At 35.4% G+C, this 21,069-nt stretch overlaps 1 protein-coding gene across 2 annotated transcripts in view; it reads right to left on the minus strand.

The window, feature by feature from the left end:
• The window catches only part of PTPRQ (protein tyrosine phosphatase receptor type Q), a 227,369-nt gene that overhangs the window by 199,390 nt on the left and 6,910 nt on the right, over nucleotides 1–21,069 (minus strand). The window contains exons 2-6 of one of the 2 annotated variants that reach the window (XM_040491337.1): nucleotides 13,447–13,612; nucleotides 11,353–11,613; nucleotides 3,190–3,350; nucleotides 2,273–2,384; nucleotides 1,363–1,589 (exon numbers count right to left, since the gene is read on the minus strand). In XM_040491337.1, coding sequence (XP_040347271.1) covers nucleotides 1,363–1,589; nucleotides 2,273–2,384; nucleotides 3,190–3,350; nucleotides 11,353–11,613; nucleotides 13,447–13,612 — 927 coding nt within the window. Of the gene's footprint in view, nucleotides 1–1,362; nucleotides 1,590–1,676; nucleotides 1,748–2,272; nucleotides 2,385–3,189; nucleotides 3,351–11,352; nucleotides 11,614–13,446; nucleotides 13,613–21,069 lie in introns of those variants that run through there. The other variant, XM_040491338.1, reaches the window with a different exon arrangement.

A 21,069-nucleotide genomic window follows, 5' to 3' on the forward strand; every position in this document is an offset into this window, starting at 1 on the left:
GATATCTGTATCCTTTCCTATACTATGGAAATATGACAAATGTATCTTAATTGTAAGTATTTTCTTTTTTTTTTTTTTAATTTTTTTTTTTCAACGTTTATTTATTTTTTGGGACAGAGAGAGACAGAGCATGAACGGGGGAGGGGCAGAGAGAGAGGGAGACACAGAATCGGAAACAGGCTCCAGGCTCTGAGCCATCAGCCCAGAGCCCGACGCGGGGCTCGAACTCACGGACCGCGAGATCGTGACCTGGCTGAAGTCGGACGCTTAACCGACTGAGCCACCCAGGCGCCCCAATTAATTGTAAGTATTTTCATATGGCCTAACTAATTTAGGATTGCTTTTTATAATTTCTCCTTTACTTAATTTCTTTATTTAATTTTTTAAAAATGTTTATTTATTTTTGAGAGAGAGACAGACAGACAGAGCAGGGAAGGGGCAGAGAGAGAAGGAGACACAGAATCTGAAGCAGGCTCCAGGCTCGGAGCTGTCAGCACAGAGTCCGACATGGGGCTCAAACTCACAAACTGTTAGATCATGACCTGAGCCAAAGTCAGATGCTCAACCAACTGAGCCCCCTAGGTGCACCTTCTTTACTTAATTTCTAAATAACATGTTGTTTAATTCTGCATATTAAACATTGTAAAGAACTAAAAGTTTTTCTAAAGACACGGTAAATTTTCAGGAAATATTTATTGAATGGAACAGAATTGAATTCACTGTTGTCTGAGAAACTGGCTCAATAGAAACTTTCAAATTTGCTAAGAGAAACGTAAATCCGACAAAATGAAGAGAAAAATAACAAACCTAACTTTACATTTAATGAAAAAATGTAATATTTTTTCCTATAAAGCCTAAGTTATTCAATTTAAACTTGATTTATTCATTTAAAAAGTCACTAAGCTAAAATAAATAAATAATATAAATACACCTAAAAATGAAAAGAGATTACAACATTTGTTCAGTTAAGAGCCCAGATGGGCACTGAGGTCATGACTCAAATGTTCATTCTTCAGTCACTTGGCTGTGTTCAGCTGCAAAGTCTTGACCAGGTGGGAAAAAGTTCCTTCACTTTTAAAATGAATGAAATATTTTTTAAATTTTTTTTAAAAAATTAATATTTATTTATACTTGAGAGAGAGAGAAAGAAAGAGGGGGGGAGGGCAGAGAGAGATGGAGACAGAATCCAAAGCAGGCATCAGGCTCTGAACTGTCAGCACAGAATCCAATGTGGGGTTCAAACCCATGAGCAATGAGATCGTGACCTGAGCTGAAGTCAGAGGCTTAACCAACTGAGCCACCCAAGAGCCCCCAAATGAATGAAATATTTTAATAGTAAATAATTATTTTAAAAAATATTACCTTGATTTCATACGTTGTTCCAGGATTAAGATTAGTAAGAAGAACTTCCAGACTGTCTGGCTTCGTTCTAACTTGTGTATATTCTGTTTGCATCCATGGACAAACTTCCTTATATTTCACAATGTAAGATATGATTCTTCCATTTGGGTTAGGTGCTGTATTCCAAGACAGAAGAATCCCAGCAGATCCAACTCTTTCTCCCGCTAGGAAGACTGGAGGCCCTGGTTCTATTAAAACATATATATATGTTGTTAAAAAGACAAACAACTATTGTATTTTCATAATCATAATCATATAAGGAAGAAAGTATTTACAGATGTGGACTTTTGAAGTTCCCAAAGACTAACGGCCTCTCAAATGTGAGTTTGACCTCCCTAGAGCTTTGCTACCAAAAGAAAAAAAAAAAAGGTTAAATGCGTTGGGGGATACCCAAAACATTCTTTTGTAAGAATGTAAAAAATGGAATGCTACTACATACTACAGGCCAAATACACTTTTGATGCCAGATCGTTTTAAAAAGAAACTTATCTGTGCAAAGCTTACACACAAAACTAAGAAAACAGGAATGCAGTCTTACAAACTGAATAATTCTTCTGAGCAAGTGTAGTGAGTTTATTTTCATGGCTCTGCATCATTTAAATATTACTATTAACAGTCTCTGTGATCCATTTCACAAACAAGTATAATTATCATTATCATTACTCTCTGAAAGTCAAGAAAGCTAAAGAACTGGTAGAACACAGGTCTTAAACAGATCACTTTCTTAAGTTTCCATTTTGCGTTAGTTACTAACCTGTTGTCATGCATATAATGCACATATTACTAATGTAAGTATTTCCATCCAATAGATTTATACTAGCTGCAAATATTTCATAAAAACACTTCATAAAAAAAGGAAATACATACTCACTTGTTACATTCGTTGTCACTGTTCTACTAACAGGAGAGCTGTATGTTGTAGCAGAAATTGAAGAGATGGTCACATCGTACCTAGTGCCAGGAACAGCGTTGGAAACATCAACCTAGAACACCAAAAACAAATAACTGCCTTAAAACTCTTTCTAGAAAACAAGAAAGCTAAAACAATCAATCTATCACAACAACAACAAATTAAACATCTCACTCTATAACTCTGCTGTGTTTAAAACATTCCAAATTCCATATTATTGTGAAATATAAATCTGTTCTGCCACATAACTATTTACCAATAACATATAATGAAAACTTGCAAAACATACTGTGTTATCAAGAACTAAATTTCAATCTATCTAGTTTGTTGTCACAAGAAACAACTATTCAAGAATCTTAAGAAATCTATAGTCCATTGCTTAACCCTGGTTTTTAAAAGTATATTAAAATACCTGTGTCTCTGAAGTTCCAATAAAAAGTAAAAGAAAAATGATTATAAAATCCATCATTATTACATTTTTCAGGCAGTGGAATCACATTGATGGCTCTAGAGAGAAATGTTGCCTGCATTAATGATTTAAAGACAGATCCTCCTGGCAAGTACACAATTAATGAGCCTGGATTACTCAATAGCTCTGCCCTTTCTTTGTTAAACTATTCATGAACCCTTGGATGGCTGGCTGTAGGTTCAGGGTAAGACTGAAGAAAAAAACGCATAGATGTTGCTAAGGTAACAATCCACCGATGCTGAAACTTAAACTCATCAATTCAGCATCAGTGTTTTTGTCTTCATGTTGTGCTTTTAAAAACTCTCAAAGGAGTAAGTTTTCATGGTGTATGAGTTTCATAAAGAACTTTCCTATTAGGACCAAATATAAATACAAGTTGGCTCAGCAAGTACGATAATGAAACCTATACCTGATACTCTCCACCTCCAAGATCTTTGATAGTAACAAAGCCACTGTCAGGAACAAGATCCACATGAAACCTTTCCACATGGCCAGAGGGCAGGCTCCAGTACAGAGAGAAGGAATGTGCAGAAATATTGAAGGCTTTCAATTTCTCAGGTCTTTCTGGTTCTGATATTAAATATTCAAAGATAAAATGAAAATCAATAGCCTGTAAGATTTCAACATAACCACACTGTCAGAAAGCACTGAGTCCTTTAAATTATCTCTAGTCACACGTAGGTGTTAGGCATCTAAATCTTTAATAGTAACTAGTTTCTACGTATAATTATCAGAAATAATGTATCAATTTATGTATGTTTCTAGGATATATCTTACCTATTAAAATCTGTTAGTTGTCCAAATTGTTTGTTAAAGCTAATGCTTTAATTGAAAACTTGAATCATTTAAAGAAACTTATTTAAATCCAAATTATTGATTCAATTACCTGGATGTTTTAACAAGCAGAAGATAATTGGGAAAAAATGTAGCTAAAATCTGCCAATGTTTTTAAAGAGTGAGCATTTCTAATGAATATTTAGCTATGTGTTTCCTTAAAAGAAAAGCTGTTTTCTTATAGGAAGTAAACAATAAGTATTAACTGTCCTAGCCACTTCAACCATATTTTTCTACCTTTGCTTCCACTGTTTCCGGAGGTATGTTTATGCTGCCTGTACCTCCTTGAAGGGAATTTTCTGCATAAAGTTCTTCTGATTGGTTGCCAATGAGTCAGATATTCACTCTGCCTTATCTTTAGTGCAGATTCCGAACAAACAATATAGGGGGAGGAAAAGAGATTAAGAAGCCAAGCATGTGAAAAACATACCTGATACAGTCCCAATCTAATACCATTTCCAAAAGAAAGGAGTCTGAAATTAATCACTGAACTCCACTTAACCATTTTAAAGCCCGCCTATCAGAGATACTTTAAAATGGATATAAAAAAATGAAACATACATTTCATAACAAAACTGATAGGGCACATTGCATAATATAGTAACCTTAAGAGGTCAATTTCTCACATTTGGGCAGGTGAGAGAGATACTTTTAGAAAAGTCTTTTTTTTTTTCTTTTTCTTTATCTTCTTTGAAAAGTTGCTTTAATGCTCATAATGCTTCCGTAGTAACTGATCCTGGTATTGGTCAATTAATTTCTACTATGACATTTTTAAAGATACAACAAACATTCTTTTGGCATCATCACCAAATCGTCCATGTAGGCAGAACTGTAGTTTTATAATAACTCTTTAGAAATATCGTAAACCCAAGATAAAAGATCAGAGGAATACCCAGTTTGTGTGAGTAGAATTCCTTTGTTGCGCATAGCTGTTGGCATTTTTCCTGGATCTTTCTGCACACAGATCTATGCCCTCTGTATTCCCAAGCTTGAGAGAAAAGAGCTTGGTTCTTCTCACATTAAAACAGACAAAAGTCTAACATGCAAAAGTCCAACTAATTACTACTCACACTACTGATTTTATGTAAGGGTTAATATTATTTCCTCAAGGATCCTGGAAAGTAACTAATACCCATGAAATTTTAGGCAAGAAAGAAGAAAAAAGCCCTGGGATGAAATTTTGGAAGAAAAAAAAAAAAAAAGACAAGACAGGAGAAGCGAAGTTCTGCCTACCCAGATGGTGGTGAGATAGGATGCAGTTTCCTAGACTGTGGTTTAAGATGACACACTGAAGGGCTCTTGGCTAAGCGTGTCTCATCAAGACAAGGAAGAATGTATTTGTCTGGTAATCTGCCAATCTGATCAAGAGGGAAGGCCTGCAAGCTTCAGGACAGTTTGGTAAAGACTTTTCAACATAGAGTGGATAGAAGCCCTGGAAATGGACAGAACTTAGTGTGACTGACAAAAGCAGCCTGAATTTCTGGTATCAGGTAAGAAAAAGGAAGTCTAATGATCATACAGACCATAATAAAGATGTTAGTTTTTTTTTCCCCTGAAGGCAATGGAAAACTGGAGAATTTTAAGAGGAAAAAATGTGACTTTTTAAAAAAATTATTATTTTAAAAGATTACTTTGAAATGGTATGTGAATGGCATAATATCTGGAGAGAAGCCAAAATGGTAATGGGAGGCCAATTAGGATAGTGTGGTAATCTGGACAGAAAGAAGGGAGCCTTGCCCTCAGAAAAAGGTAATGGAGATGGGCCAATGCTTAAGCCATTGTAGAAGAGTGCAGATTCTTCGATATGAGCTGGAAAATTCAATTAACTGAAAGTAAACACCATAATAAATATAATTTATACCTCATGGAATATAATCTCTCAAAAGGTGGGAAAATATGAAGCAAAAATATTACTCTCAGCCTAATTGTTTGATACTAACCGGTAAAAATCAAACTGTGAGGTGGATGTGACTGGAGAATATCACATTGTGTCAATTTAATTAGGGATAGCAAATAATTCTAGGCTTAGTTACATATTTTTTTAGACCAGAATTTCCCAAGTTAATCCTCAGAATCCTAAGTCCTTACAGTTTAATACATGTTCTGTGATTAAACCACTTTGCCAATCACTTCTTTTCTAAGTTAAATAGCTTTCATTATTGCAAGATAACTCAGACTTAAATATGCTTAACTATCTTGTGATTCCATAAAGCAGCATTGCCCAAAAAAATTAAAAATGTAAAAGAAATATGTAAAATTAATTCAATAATACATTTTATTTAACCCAATACATCAAACACATCATTTCACATATAGTCAATATAAAATTATTAATGAGCTAGTTCCCTGTTTTGCATACTAAGTCCTTGAAATCCTATGTCTTTCACACTTATAGCACTTAAGAGGAATTTGGACTAGCCAGACCTTAAAGCTCAACAGTCATATATTGCTAATCACTACATATTGGACATTATAGCTTTAAAGAATCCCTCAACTTTTCCTCTTGACATTTTAGTAAATTTACCAAAAGTGTATTTTGAGAATTTGAGAGAAAACAGAAATATAATCTCATGATTGGTGTCTATAAAGAAAAAGCCCAAAAGACCTAGAAAGACTTCAAAAAGAAAATGCTGACACAAACTATGATACATTAACCTTTAAGAAAGAAAGGGGGCGCCTGGGTGGCTCAGTCAGTTAAGCGTCCGACTTCAGCTCAGGTCACCATCTCGTGGTCCATGAGTTCGAGCCCCGCGTCGGGCTCTGGGCTGATGGATCAGGGCCTGGAGCCTGCTTCCGATTCTGTGTCTCCCTCTCTCTCTGCCCCTCCCCCATTCATGCTCTGTCTCTTTCTGTCTCAAAAATAAATAAACGTTAAAAATTAAAAAAAAAAAAAGAAAGAAAGTAAGAAGAGATTCAAAATGGAAGAGAAAGTTACATAGGGAACTCAGTAGATTCTGACTCAAAAGAGCATACATACACAAAGTGAGACCAAAGTGTTATATACCTTGGAAAATCCATAGGAGTTGCACATACTTATCCAAACAGTGCCAAGAAAATCAAAAGCCAGCTACTTTAAAATGAAATAGGAAGGTTACCCAAGGGATACAGGCGTGCTGATGCATAGGGGCACTTGTACCCCAATGTTTATAGCAGCACTCTCAACAATAGCCATATTATGGAAAGAGCCTAAATGTCCACCAACTGATGAATGGATAAAGAAATTGTGGTTTATATACACAATGGAGTACTACGTGGCAATGAGAAAGAATGAAATATGGCCTTTTGTAGCAACGTGGATGGAACTGAAGAGTGTTATGCTAGGTGAAATAAGTCATATAGAGAAAGACAGATACCATATGTTTTCACTCTTAGGTGTATCCTGAGAAACGTAACAGAAGACCATGGGGGGAGGGGAAGGGGAAAAAAAAAGTTAGAGAGGGAGGGAGGCAAACCATAAGAGACTCTTAAAAACTGAAAGTAAACTGAGGGTTGATGGGGGATGGGAGGGAAGGGAAAGTGGGTGATGGGCATTGAGGAGGGCACCTGTTGGGATGAGCACTGGGTGTTGTATGGAAACCAATTTGACAATAAATTTCATATGAAAAAATTAAAAAATAATAAAAAGCTTCATTACCATTATTATTGACTTTTATTTATACTTCACTGTTTATACCAACACTGTTTGCAATAAGCTTTGCAGGTCACATTTAAATCCTTCTGTGACTAGATCTTAGGCTGGGCAGAATGTATACTATGACTGAGGACGTACTCATGTATAAGACATGCAAAATTATAACTAACTCTTACCGAGTTTATGATACACTCTGCACTGTGATAAGCACCTTCACACACTGTTCTATGTAACAGTAATAATTTATAAGCAAATACTATTATTATTGCCATTTAAAAATGAGAAAACTAAGAAACAAAAATTAGGTGATTTTACCAAGGTCTCAAAGATAACAGGTGAATGGCAGAGCCAGGATTTAGACCTAGAAGCAACAGCTTCAAAACTCAAGGTTCAATGATAAGTGCACTGCTCTAACCTATACAAAGTGGCTTACAAATAAGAGCAGATCAAGAAATCCTAAATCAATCTATCAAAATCTTATAGAGGATTCAAGCAATAGGGTGATCCATAGTTTTATTTTTAAGTCTAATACAATTATCTGAAATGGCCCCCAAGTTAAAGGGACTCCAACTAAGTATGCCCTGTGTCAAGGCAACACATATTTACCAAGTGCCTATAGCTTCCTCTTATTTCAGAAATGGGCTAGGTAAAAACTATTAATAAAATAAACATCCTCTAAACTGAGAATAAACTGAGGGTTGATAGGGGGTGGGAGGGAGGGGAAAGTGGGTGATGGGCATAGAGGAGGGTACCTGTTGGGATGAGCACTGGGTGTCATATGGAAACCAATTTGACAATAAATTTCATATAAAAAAATAAATAAAATAAACATCCTCAAATAAGTCAGTACCACATTAGGTGCCACAGGAGTCTAAAAAATAATCATATTTCAATACAAGCACTGGTAATAGGCCCTGGACCTGGATTACTGGGTTTAAATCCTTGCTCTGTCACCTAAATAAGACTTCAGGCAAAATCCTTAACCCCTCTGTACCTCACTGGCCTTGTCAATTTGGGGATAATAATACTGCTACTCCACACATTGTTGTGAGTATAAAATAAGTTAGGGGCGCCTGGGTGGCGCAGTCGGTTAAGCGTCCGACTTCAGCCAGGTCACGATCTCGCGGTCCGTGAGTTCGAGCCCCGCGTCGGGCTCTGGGCTGATGGCTCAGAGCCTGGAGCCTGTTTCCGATTCTGTGTCTCCCTCTCTCTCTGCCCCTCCCCCGTTCATGCTCTGTCTCTCTCTGTCCCAAAAATAATAAACGTTAAAAAAAATAAATAAATAAAATAAAATAAGTTAATACATGTAACGTGCTTGGAAGAGTGGCCTGAACATAGTAAAAGCTTGGCAAATGTAAGCTGTGATTAGTAGTAATTGTTATTACTGCTATCTTTCTATGTAAACCCTGGTCATCTCTTAGTAAAACCATTGTGTTCTCTCTTTTTTCATTCCTTAGTTTTAGCACTCTCTTAATGTCAACAGCGTTTTGCACAAAATGGGGCCCCCAGCATTGTTCCATTATCACCACTCTCTTTATAAAAAGTAGGGTAGCGGAATCTTTTGTGCCTCAGTGATTCCCATCAGGAAACCCAGATTACCACCCTTCTCTATCTCCTCGTATCAACCTACCTCCCAAATCACTGCTATCCTCTCACAGTGACTTCCATTGCCCACCTCTCAAAACCATCTCCTAAACCACACTGTACAACCAGAAAAACAGATTCCTACTATTTCATAAAGTGCTCTCTTCTTTAGTTAAAATGACTGCTGATAGTCTATATCTTTCATGAAACTTCTCTGATACTGACATGACTTTGGTTACTACTTTTTCCTCAGAGCAAATTCTAGGTAAGCAAGCTCTGTCACACTCACTGCACAATCTCCTTTACCTTTCCATCAGGAAAATATTTTCTCAATCTTTGCTCAGTGGTCTATTTGATCTTTCCATCCAACCACATATGTTGGTGCTTACCATAGACCACTTGTGATTTTGCCAACTTCTGGCAATTTCTGGACTTCTGGGAATTGCTAGAAATGAAATTTGATCATCGTGACTAAGAAGACCCTACTAGTATATAGTGGGTAGATATCAGTGATGCCGCTAAACACCCTACAATGCGTGGGACAGATAAACACCCTACAATGCACAGGACAGATTCCTACAAGAGAGAATTGCCCAGCCCAAAATGTCACTATTGCCAAGTTTTAGAAACTCTGCTACAGACTAAAACGTCTTGAGTGGGTCCAGTTTTAATGTGTTTGATTATATACTTTGCCTATCATGATACACTGAAGAAAAAGACATTGAATACATGATCTAACATACATGCTTTTTAAGAAATAGTAAAGATGTATAGCATCCATATATAAACAATATTTAAAATGTACAAAGTATAATTCAGTGTCTAAGAGCCGCAAGGAATCTCAGAGATCATCTACTACAAATTACACTGACACATAAAGGCCAAAGATATTAGGTAACTTGACCGATATTAGTTAAGTGTCAAATTCAGGAGCAAAGCTGGTGTATGAATTCCAAACTCACGCTTGTTTTGCATTGTCACATACATATCACACTTAGGAAAATAATAATGTATATAGTCTGTAAGAATAATGATGCTCCAAGGTGCCCACATGGTAAACCCTGTAACCTGTTAATATGTTATGTTACATGGCAAAAGGGACTTTACATAGAAATAAGATTATGAACCTAGAATCAACCTAGATTATCCAGGTAGGATAAACACACAAGCCCTTATAAGTGAAAGAGAGAATAGTCACATGTGACAGGAAAAAAATAAGAGTTGAAGAATGAGTGAAATTCAACCTTCCTTGTTGGCTTTGAAGATGAGGAAGAGGATCACAAGCCAAGGAATGAAGCATCCTCTAGAGCTGGGATCAATTCTCAGCTGACAGCCAGCAAGGAAATGACTACCTCAGTCCTACAACCACAGGAATTGAATTCTGCAAACAACCTAAATGAGCAAAGAATTGAGTTTTCCCCCTGGAACATGTAAAAAGGAACACAGACCTCTGAATACCTTGGATTCTAGACTGTAAGATCCGTGTTGGACATATTACCTACAGAATTACAACATAATTGATTTTTTGTTGTTTAAGCCACTGAACTTAGGGCAATGCATCACAACAGCGATTAGAAGCAAATACTATGTGTAACAGCCACATAACAAATGTCCATAGACTGAGTTATCATCATATGTCTGCTTTGGATCATACTGAATCCACAGCCTTAAAGACTACTTAAGAGTAATCTTCTGAGTTATTGCTGTGATGACGTTCTCTTTTCAAAAATTTAAATTATTGATAGGTTTCACAGCTTTGTTTGCATTTTAAAATGATGCCTTAAATTATTCAGAATAGGATTTTTTTCTTCTCATATAAAAAAAATCAAAACCTTACAATACTGAATTTCTTATAGTTCCTCAAATACACCATTATTTATATACACCTCTGTGATTGTGCAGAGGCCACTCCCTCTCTCTGTGAGTCCTCTTTTTCTTACACCTCACATGCTCTCAAGTCTGATTAAGAAACTCCTTATCCTTTACAGTCATTACCAGGCTCAAAGAACCTTCTCCATCCATACCATGGAGCTCATCATTCGCTTTTCTGTGCAACCAGAATAAGTTTGAACTTATTTCCATTGCTTCACTTATTAATTTAGCTTATACTATATTTGCTTCTATACTTCCATTCCTTCTACTCTCTGTACATCCTAAGACTATGCTTTTTTATGTGCATAGCCCATAGTAGGACACAAAAGACAATGAACAAGTTTTTAAGAGAATGGATAATCCTCAAATCATCCACCTAATTTCACTAACTGGACCTCTATTTTATGTGACTCTAGTGTAATATTAGCTACATTTCATGAGGACTAGCTATATGCCAGATACAGTTTTATCCAATTTGCATTTTATATATGTCAAAAATCCAAAGAATATCCCAATAAATTGAATTTTTTACCCTTATTTTATAAACTTTAAATTTTCAAACATCAAAAAAATGCATTGAAGTTTTATCTTGAATAGTGTAATATGCAACACAAATGTGAATTTTTTTAATATCAAAAAGAATTTGTATACCTGCAACAACTCTGATAAATGTGCCAGATCCTTCAACATTGTCTCTCATTCTATGTACCGTGATGTTATATATTCCACCAGGAGACAGATCTGTAACTGTGTGCTCTGTAATAACTCCCCAAATAAGATATTCTTCTGCAAATGTTCTGTTTGATATATAAATCTTGTAATGAGTGAAGTTGGTCTCTGTTGGATTCCACATTAAATGTGCAGAAGTAGTATTCACGGCTTTTAATGTTAAGCCACATATCCTAGATGGTTCTATTGAAAAGGTAAATTGTATGTAAATTAAAATTGCACATATATATGTAAAAAAGCAAATATGAATAATATAATTTAATAATCTATGTGATAATCCTTAAATTTATTCATGTATAACACCCTCCACGTTCAGCTCTGCAAACAGAGAAATAGGACATTATATATATATGAGTTTTAACTTAAGTGGCACATTAATATCCTCTTTAGTTCCCAAATGTCTTTCCTTAATCGACCATAAATCACTCCAACAGTCATTCCTATAGAATTGTGGGTACCTCCTGAGGAATTTCTCTCTCCTTCCCTCTCTGCCCCTCCCCTGCTCATACATGCTTGTAACAAGAAGTATCCTTCTACAATATAATCACGGGTTTGTTAGCAGTTAACTAGATGTAGTTAGCTAGATGTTGAATAAAAATGAAATAGAACACATAAGTTAGCGAGTGAATGAGGGCCAGAAGCAAAGACACTTTCAAATGTGGTTCTTCTGGTTACACCAAAGTTTTTAGCATTCCTGTATTACTGCATTTTTAATACATTCTTCGATGGAAGTAATGTTTCTTGCACTACCATTTGGTCTCCACTGAGAGGGGATCCTGTAGACCTCACAAACTTTCATAAGAATTATTGGTAAGATACTATTACTCCATTCCACCCAAAACATTATGAAACTGATTTATAGTAAATTTACAAACATCAGGGAACAGAAGAAAAAAGTTTTCTGCTTATCAAACCACTTCCTCAGTAGAAAATGAATTGTTTATATGATTATGTCATACTACAGTATACGTGTGTGTATATATATATGCATATATGTGTGTATTTATGTGCATATGTGTGTATATATGTGCATATATATACACATATACATACATGTATATTCATATATGTGACAAACAATACATACACACACTTACATATATGTATATATGTTGGCTTCAGATTATTAAAAAAACACCTCTAGGTAGTTCCCAATACATTTAGGCATACAAAGATTTTTTTTTTAGTTCATGTATTTTTTGAGAATTCTCTTAATAATGTTTTTATAGATAGAATTATTATTATCAGGCTTAATGGGTTTTTTAAGTTTATTATTTATTCATTTAGAGAGAGAGATGCACTTGCACTCTCTTACACTCGCACACATGTAAGTGGGGGAGGGGTAGAGAGAGAGGGAGAGAGAATTGCAAGCAGGCTCTGAGCTGTCAGCAAAAAGCCCAACACCAGGCTCGGTCCCTGAACTGTGAGATCATGGCCTGAGTTGAAATCAAGAGTCAGATGCTTAACTGACTGAGTCACCTAACTGAGTCACCAAGGCACCCACAGGCTTTGTTTTAAAAGAGCTTTATCATGCCATTTGTAGCAATGTGGATGGAACTGGAAGGTATTATGCTGAGTGAAATGTCAGTCAGAGAAGGACAGATACCATGTTTTCATTCATAGGTGGATCTTGAGAAACTTAACAGAAGACCATGGAGGAAGGGAAGGGGGAAAAATTGTTACAGAGAGGGAGGGAGGCAAACCATGAGACTCTTAAATACAGAGAACAAACTGAGGGTGAGTGGGGGGCTGGGGTAGAGAAGAAAATTGGTGATGGCCATTGAGGAGGGCACTTGTGGGGATGAGCACTGGATGTTGTATGTAAGCAATGAGCCACAGGAATCTACCCCAAACCCAAGAGCACACCTTACACACTATATGTGAGCCAATTTGACAATAAATTATATTTTAAAAAAGGCTTTAAAAAATAAATAAAAAATAAAATAAAAGAGCTTTATTATGTTAAGCTAAAATAAGTTCTCATAAAACAATAAAGAATTTATGATATAATCTTACTTGTAGCCACTTTCTCCATTACAGATACACTGTAATCTCTGCCTTTAACTGTCTTTACCTCGAACATGTAGTCCACACCTGGAGTCAAATTCTTTACTTTGGCTTTGTTGCCATAAACAATTATTTTAAATATCTTTTCCTTTCTAGAAGTCATACAATAGGATATCTGGACAAAGAGAGAGAAAAATTTAATTGCTTAAAAAGAATTATCTAGAAAGAATTTACTTAGCACCAACTCTGTACCAGTCTAATTCACATACATTCATTAATACAGCAAGGAAGGGTTGTGATTCTCCCTGTCTTCACTAAGGAGTAATTTGGGACTAGCTGATGATGAATAACTTAGGGAAGTTGACTCACATAGTAGTATGCATAATGGATAGACTCGGAAGTTTCTCTACTAAAATGCCAATAGTCTCAAACTATTTTTAAATTTCATTTCATTTAAATGAAATTTAAAATATTTCATTTTAAATTTAATTATTTTCAATATTTTTCAATAATTTTAAATTTTTCAATTGAAAATTTTTCAATTTTTTCAATAATTTTCAAGTATTTTTAATTTTCAATTTAAATATATATATATACACACACATCCATATGTACACATATGTATATAAATTAAATATTTAAAATACATATTTTTGACATGTGTGTATAAATATGCATATATTCTGCTTATATGTGGATATGTGTATAATAGATGTACTGCATAATGAATTGGACTTTTCGTATTGGTCACCTGAAAACAACAAAAAAATCATGTAAAATTACATATACACTCCCCCAACTCCATGTAAGCAGAAGAGTGGAAGAGGAGAAAGCAGGAATCATTGGAGTCCCAAGTTTCTGGCCTAGTGGAGAATACCATGGCTTTTCCCTGACTGCCCAAGGTATGGTAATAGGGTGCTTCTGCCCACATTCCACACTGCAGATAAATGAGAGACCAACATGTATCACTACCATAAATTGAGGGTGCCTACTAGAAAGAACAATACCCCTTGGACGGACATGTACTTAGACAGCAGACTTCCTGCTAATGTACCTGATTAGAGAAAAAGGAAGTTAGAAAGAAAGAACATCGCCAAAAAAAAAAAAAAAAAAAAAGAAAAAAGAAAAAGAAAGAGCTGTGGAGTAATCTGTATATCCACTCTTTGTCAGGGCAATCCATGAGTCAAGTACAAACCATGAGGAGTAGTCAGTCTTAAATCATCTTACCAGGACCCCATCCAAGAAGGCTGACCTTTGTGCAGAGACCCTGACAGCAAAAAGCAATGGGATATAATGGCATAGAAAAAGGCAAGCCAGAACTGGGTCCATCACATCAAGGAAATGGACAATGAGGACAACCCCCAGAGCCTTCCAGAGAACTCACACATGTGCCTCAGGAGAGAGCCAGTTAAACAGATTGGGGGACTGTTAAACAAACTGGAAGCCATTCAATGTTAGTTAGGAGAGTAAAAAAAAAAAAAAAAATCAGCAAGAGAGAGAACAAAAACAGACGCTTGGAAGGCAGAACTCACTCCAATTCTTTTGTTACATGAATGCATGATAAATGTCATGCTCCTTGCCAGCCCATCTTTCATCATAACTTAAGCCTATCAATTATTCATAAAAGCTCTGAGAATTATCATTGCCTTTAGAAATTTTCAGTGGAATAACCTGATGGTTCTAACACCTTGGAGAGTTCTTTATTCATTAAAAACTATTTACAACAATCTTTACTCTTCTTCAGTCTATATTTCATGTTTGTAAAACAGAAAGAAGGATATATCTGAATGAAAATAATGACATTAATTTTATAAATTATTTAAACTTTATTATGCTTTAGAAAATAATTGTCATGTGGTAGGAATCAGAGAAACAAATTTCCTAGGTAGATATGTTTATCACTGCCTTGTAGGAAGAGTGTTTTGTTATGGAAGAAGATAATCATGAGGTCTAGAAGCATTTCATTGTTTATTGATTTACAAGGTGTCACTGAACATTACTTTGCTTGTCTGGCATATGGAAAGGCAGGAAGAGTGAGGAGAATGCTGAGGACTTCTGATATGAAAAAGGATGGTAAGAGAAAGTATCTTGTAATAGAATATAATCATAATGGAGTGCTAGATTTGAATACACAAAGAGTTATAGTAAGACATTAAAGAAGGGTTAGAAGGAAATCGTCTGTAGTGATCTAATGTAAAATCTTAAAATCCAATTTGAAGGACAGAGGTTTGTTTGTTTCCCAAAGTATGTGGACTACATGTCCAAAAGAAACCAATTGAAGAAAATGCTATTTTTGCTTTATTTATACTTTTAAAGCATAGTTTGAAGACCTGGGATGATTAATTTTAAATGATTAGGAAAATGATCCCAATTATGCAAGTACCCTGTGCAAAGCAAACAGGATACTGTTGCTTAATTCATTAAAATTTAACAAATAATCTCATTGGTTAAGAAAGACTAGGATAACCATTAGTGATACAATACGGTTGGTAAAAATAATCTGAATCCTAAATATTAACATGATTTCTTAGAATAAGTTTCACTCATTAGTAGACATACAATTTACAGTCTCCAGGGGAAGAAAGTGGTCATGCAAAAATAGGAAAAGGTAATTGTAGGGCTATATATTTCATCTGGCAACAAATAATTTTATGGCCTCAGTTAACCCCAAATAAAGATCACTCCTTTTGGCATTTGTCTTGAGAAATGAGAAATAGGACAGACAGACAAGAGTTAAAAAATGTGAATGTCTTACAATTAACATAAATGCTTAGAATTTTCATTAGAGAATACCTACACAGAATACAGAACTGAATCGAATCATTCCAGAAACGATAGAATTTTTAATGAATGATTTATTAGGAGGCCCCTATTATTGAATGACATTTAGAAATAACAAATAGAATGCTAACTCCTGACTTTGTGACCTTGCTAGTGTAGCATAACTTCTCTTCTTTTCCATAAGTCTGAATCCTACTAAAAGTACATCTCAAGTTCCACCCTTTTCTGATACTATACTCAGTATTGATATCGTCCCTCCATAATTACCCCAAACATATATGGAAAAACACTGTAATGTAAGGTTTTATTTATTTATCAAATATTTACTAAGCTTCAAATTCAGGGCAAGCATTAGTATAGGTACTAGATACATAGTGTTAAAGAAGACAGAAAAGGCATCTGATTGTAGGGAAATTTCTTTCTTTTTTTAATGTTTATTTATTTTTGAGAGAGAGAAACACACACACACAGAGCGGGAGCATGGGAGGAGCAGAGAGAGGGAGACACGGAATCTGAAGCAGGCTCCAGGCTCTGAACTGTCAGCACAGAGCCCATGCGGGGTTCGAACCCACGAACCATGAGATCATGACCTGAGCCAAAGTCGGACACTTAACCAACTGAGACACCCAGGTGCTCCAGGGAAATTACTTTCTATTGGTAGCATCTAACAACAAGAAACTCAGTTAATAAATGAATGAGATAACTCAGATACATTGAATTGGGATTGTATCAAAAGAGCAGTTTTATTTAGATTACATAATCAGAGAAGGAGAGGAGAAGACAATATTTGAACTGACAATTCCATAACAGGAAAAAGTCAACCAAATCTGAAGGCAAGATCCCAAAATAAATGTCAAGAGCAAAAACCTTGTAATGAAAAATGCTTTTGGCATGCTAATGGAACAGAAAGAGAGCTGAATATGGTTGTAACATAGTAACTAAGCAGACAGGATAGTTAGATGAAGGTCCAATCAGATGAGGTCTTGGAGATCATGGCAAGGAGTTTAGATTTTATTCAAAGGGCAGTGGAAATCTACTGGAGGATGTTAAACTAATGAGAGACACAATGTTTTTAACAGCTCTCTTTTTCTCTCTCTGGCTGTTATGTGGAAAGTGGATTGGAAGGAAATGAAGAATGGAAACAGCCCAGTTAGGAGGTGAGAAGCTACCATCTTTCACCTAGGCTGCTGGTCTTGGTAAGAAATGGTAGCGTCTAAGACAAGAGAGGTACAGTGAGATGGAGAGAAATGGACACATTGAGAACCTATTTTAGAGGTATAAGTAGCAGAACTAGCAGATGGATTGAGGGAAGAGGGAATGGGAAGAATCAAAGGTAACTGGGCAAGTGATTTCAGGACAGTGTCCTTTCCAGAGATGGGAGAGACTGAAAGGAGCAGGGGTGGGATCACAAAGGGAAGGTAGAACCTTGTAAGCCATGGTAGGAGTCTTTAAACACAAAAATAGTATATATTTTACTTCTAAGAAAGAACATTCTGATTGTCGTATGGCAAGAAAGGTGTTAAAAAGAGATTCACATTAAAATTAAGCTTCCTTGATTGTGAAATGTGAACTAAGACAATTTAAAAAAAGAAAAGAAAAAATAGTAATTCAATTATTCACTCATCAAAATACTTATTGACCCCTACTATATGTCAGATACTGTTCTCAGTAATGGTACCAAATGGTGACCAAAACAGACAAAAGACCTGCTCGTGTAATTTGTATGTTGGAGCATTTTCCAAACATATCTCATTAAATTCTTTCAACAGTTCTATAGAATAATAATAATCTTCATTGATAGATGAGGAATTAAGACCAAAGAGTATAAAAACTAGCCAAGATCTAACAGTAGAGGTGAAGTTGGGATTTAAAGCAAGAAATTCCAGGGCCTTGATTCTTCCATTAACCATAATGCCTACCATCCCTTGTAAAATCACAGAAAAACTAACCATAGGCGTATAAACCAAAGTTGCATCAGCCCAGTATTAAGCCCATGCTTATATGGGCAATTAATCCGTGACAAAGAAGGCAAGAACATACAATGGAGAAAAGACAGTCTCTGTAATAAATGGTGCTGGGAGAACTTGCAAACTATGCAAAAAAATGAAAAAAAAAAAAAAAAGAAAAAAGAAAAAGAACTGGGCCACTTCCTTATACCATACACAAAAATAAAATCAACATGGATTAAAAATCTAAATATGTAAACCGAAACCATAAAATTCCTAGAAGAAAACAGGTAGTAATTTCTTTGACATCAGCCGGAGAAACATTTTTCTAGATATATCTCCTCGGGCAAGGAAAACAAAAGCAAAAATAAACTACTGGGACTATACCAAAATATCTCAAAGCATTGTTGATTTCTCCTTTGATTTCTTCATTTACCCATTGATTGTTCAGAAGCATGTTGTTTAATCGCTACATATTTGTGACTTTTCCAGTTTTCCTCTTATAATTGATTTATAGTTTCATACCATTGTGGTCAGAAAAGATGCTTGATGTGATTTCAGTCTTCCTTAATGTATTGAGATTTATTTTGTGGCCAACATGTGATCTATCCTGGAGAATGATCCATGTTTACTTGAGATGAATGTGTATTCTACTGTTTTTGTTTTTGCTTTTGTTTTTTTTTTTTAACGTTTATTCATTTTTTGATAGAGAGAGAGAGAGAAAGAGAGAGAGAGAGAGAGACAAAGTGTGAGTGGGGGAGGGGCAGAGAGAGAAGGAGACAGAATCCAAAGCAAGCTCCAGGCTCTGAACTGACAGCACAGAGCCTGACATGGGGGCTCGAACTCATGGACCTTTAGATCATGACCTGAGCTGAAGTCTGACACTTAACCAGCTGAGCCATCCAGGCGCCCCTATTCTACTGTTTCTGAATGGAATACTGCATATACATCTATTAAGTCCATTGGGTCCAATGTGTCATTTAAGGCTGATGTTTCTTTACTGATTTTCTGTCTGGATAATTTACCCATTGATGTAAGTGGGATATTAAAGTTTCCTACTATTATTATATTGATGTCTATTTCTCCCTTTAGGTCCATTAATATTTGCTTTATATATTTAAATGCTTCTATGTTGGGTCCATAAACACATACAAATGTTATATCCTTTTGTTGGATTGATCCTTTACCACTATGTAATAATCTTCTTTAACTTTTATTATAGCTTTTGTTTAAAGTCTATTTTGTCTGACATAAATATAACCATCTCAGCTTTCTTTTGGTTTGCATTTTCATGGAACATCTTTTTCTTTCCTTCCACTTTCAGTCTGTGTGTCCTTACAAATGAGGTGAATCTCTTGTAGGCAGCATATAGATGAGTCTTCTTTTTTATCCATTCAGTCATTTCTTGTTTTTTGTTTGAAGAATTTAGGCCATTCACAATAATTATTTTTATTTATTTATTTATTTAATTTATTTATTTTTGTATTTATGTATTTATTTATTTATGTACTCTCTATACCCATACGTGGGGCTCCAACACATGACCCGAAGATCAAGAGTCACATGCTCTTCTCACTTAGGCAGCCAGGCACACCTCACAGTAATTAGTGATAGGTATTTATTGTTTGGCATTTTGATAAGCACTTTTCTGGATGGTTTTTAGTTCCTCTCTGTTTCTTTCTTCTTCACTTGCTTTCTTCCCTTGCAGTTTGTTGACTTTCTTTAGTGTTATACTTAGATTCCTTTCTCATTATCTTTTTTTTTAACTTTTTTTAAATGTTTATTTATTTTTGAGGGAGAGGGAGAGAGAGAGAGAGAGAGAGGAAGCATGTGCACACAAGTGGGGGAGGGGCAGAGAGAGAGGGAGACACAGAATCCTAAGTAGGCTCCAAGCTCAGAGCTGACAGCACAGAGGCCAATGAGTGGCTTGAACTCACAAACCATAAGATCATAACCTGAGCTGAAGTCAGACACTTAACTGACTGAGCCATCCATGCAGGCACCCCATATTCCTTTCTCATTATCTTTTGTGTATCTACTATAGGTTTTTACTTCATGGTTACCATGAGGCTCACAGAAAGCAATCTATATATCATCTATTTTAAGTTGATAGCAACTTAAGTTCAAATGGATTATAAAACTCTATAGTTTTACTCTTCTCTCCCACATTTTGTTTTTGTTGTCACATTTCACATCAGTTTTGGTGTTGTTTATCCCTTAACAAATTATTGTAGTTATAGTTATTTTTACTACTTTGGTTTAGCCTTCATACTAGTTTTATAAGTGATTAATCCACTATTTTTATTATATATTTACCTTTACCAATGAGATTTATACTTTCATATATTTTCTTGTTCCTAATAAATGCCCTTTAAGATCAAAGTCCCTTTAACATTTCTTGTAAGTCCGTTTTAGTAATGATGAACTCCTTTAGCTTTTGCTTGTCTGTAAAACTCTATCTTTAATTCTGAATAATAATTTTGCTGGGTAGATTTTTCTTGGTTGGAAGTTTTTTTATTTCAACACCGAATAGATTGTGTATTTCCCTTCTGGCCTCCATTCTTCTTCCAAAAGCAGGAGTTTTCTTCTTAAAAATCTGTTCAAAGTCTTAAAGGGTTTCCTCTGTACATAACAAGATGATGCTCTTCTCTAGCTGCTTTTAAAATTCTCTAACTTTCGATATTTTAATTGTAATGTGTCATGGTGTGGATTTCTTTGGGTTTAACTTACTTGAAACTTTCTGGACTTCCTGCATCTGGATGTCTGTTTCCCTCTATAGGTTAAGGAAGTTTTCAGCATTGTTTCTTTAAATACATTTTCTGCCCCTTTCTTTCTCTCTTCTTCTCGGATCCCTGTAATGTGAATATTATTCCACCTGATGTTTTCTTTTAAGTTCCTTTATCTT

The sequence above is a fragment of the Herpailurus yagouaroundi genome, unplaced genomic scaffold (assembly GCF_014898765.1).
Source record: "Herpailurus yagouaroundi ecotype Mexico unplaced genomic scaffold, PumYag 182, whole genome shotgun sequence".
NCBI lineage: Eukaryota > Metazoa > Chordata > Mammalia > Carnivora > Felidae > Herpailurus > Herpailurus yagouaroundi.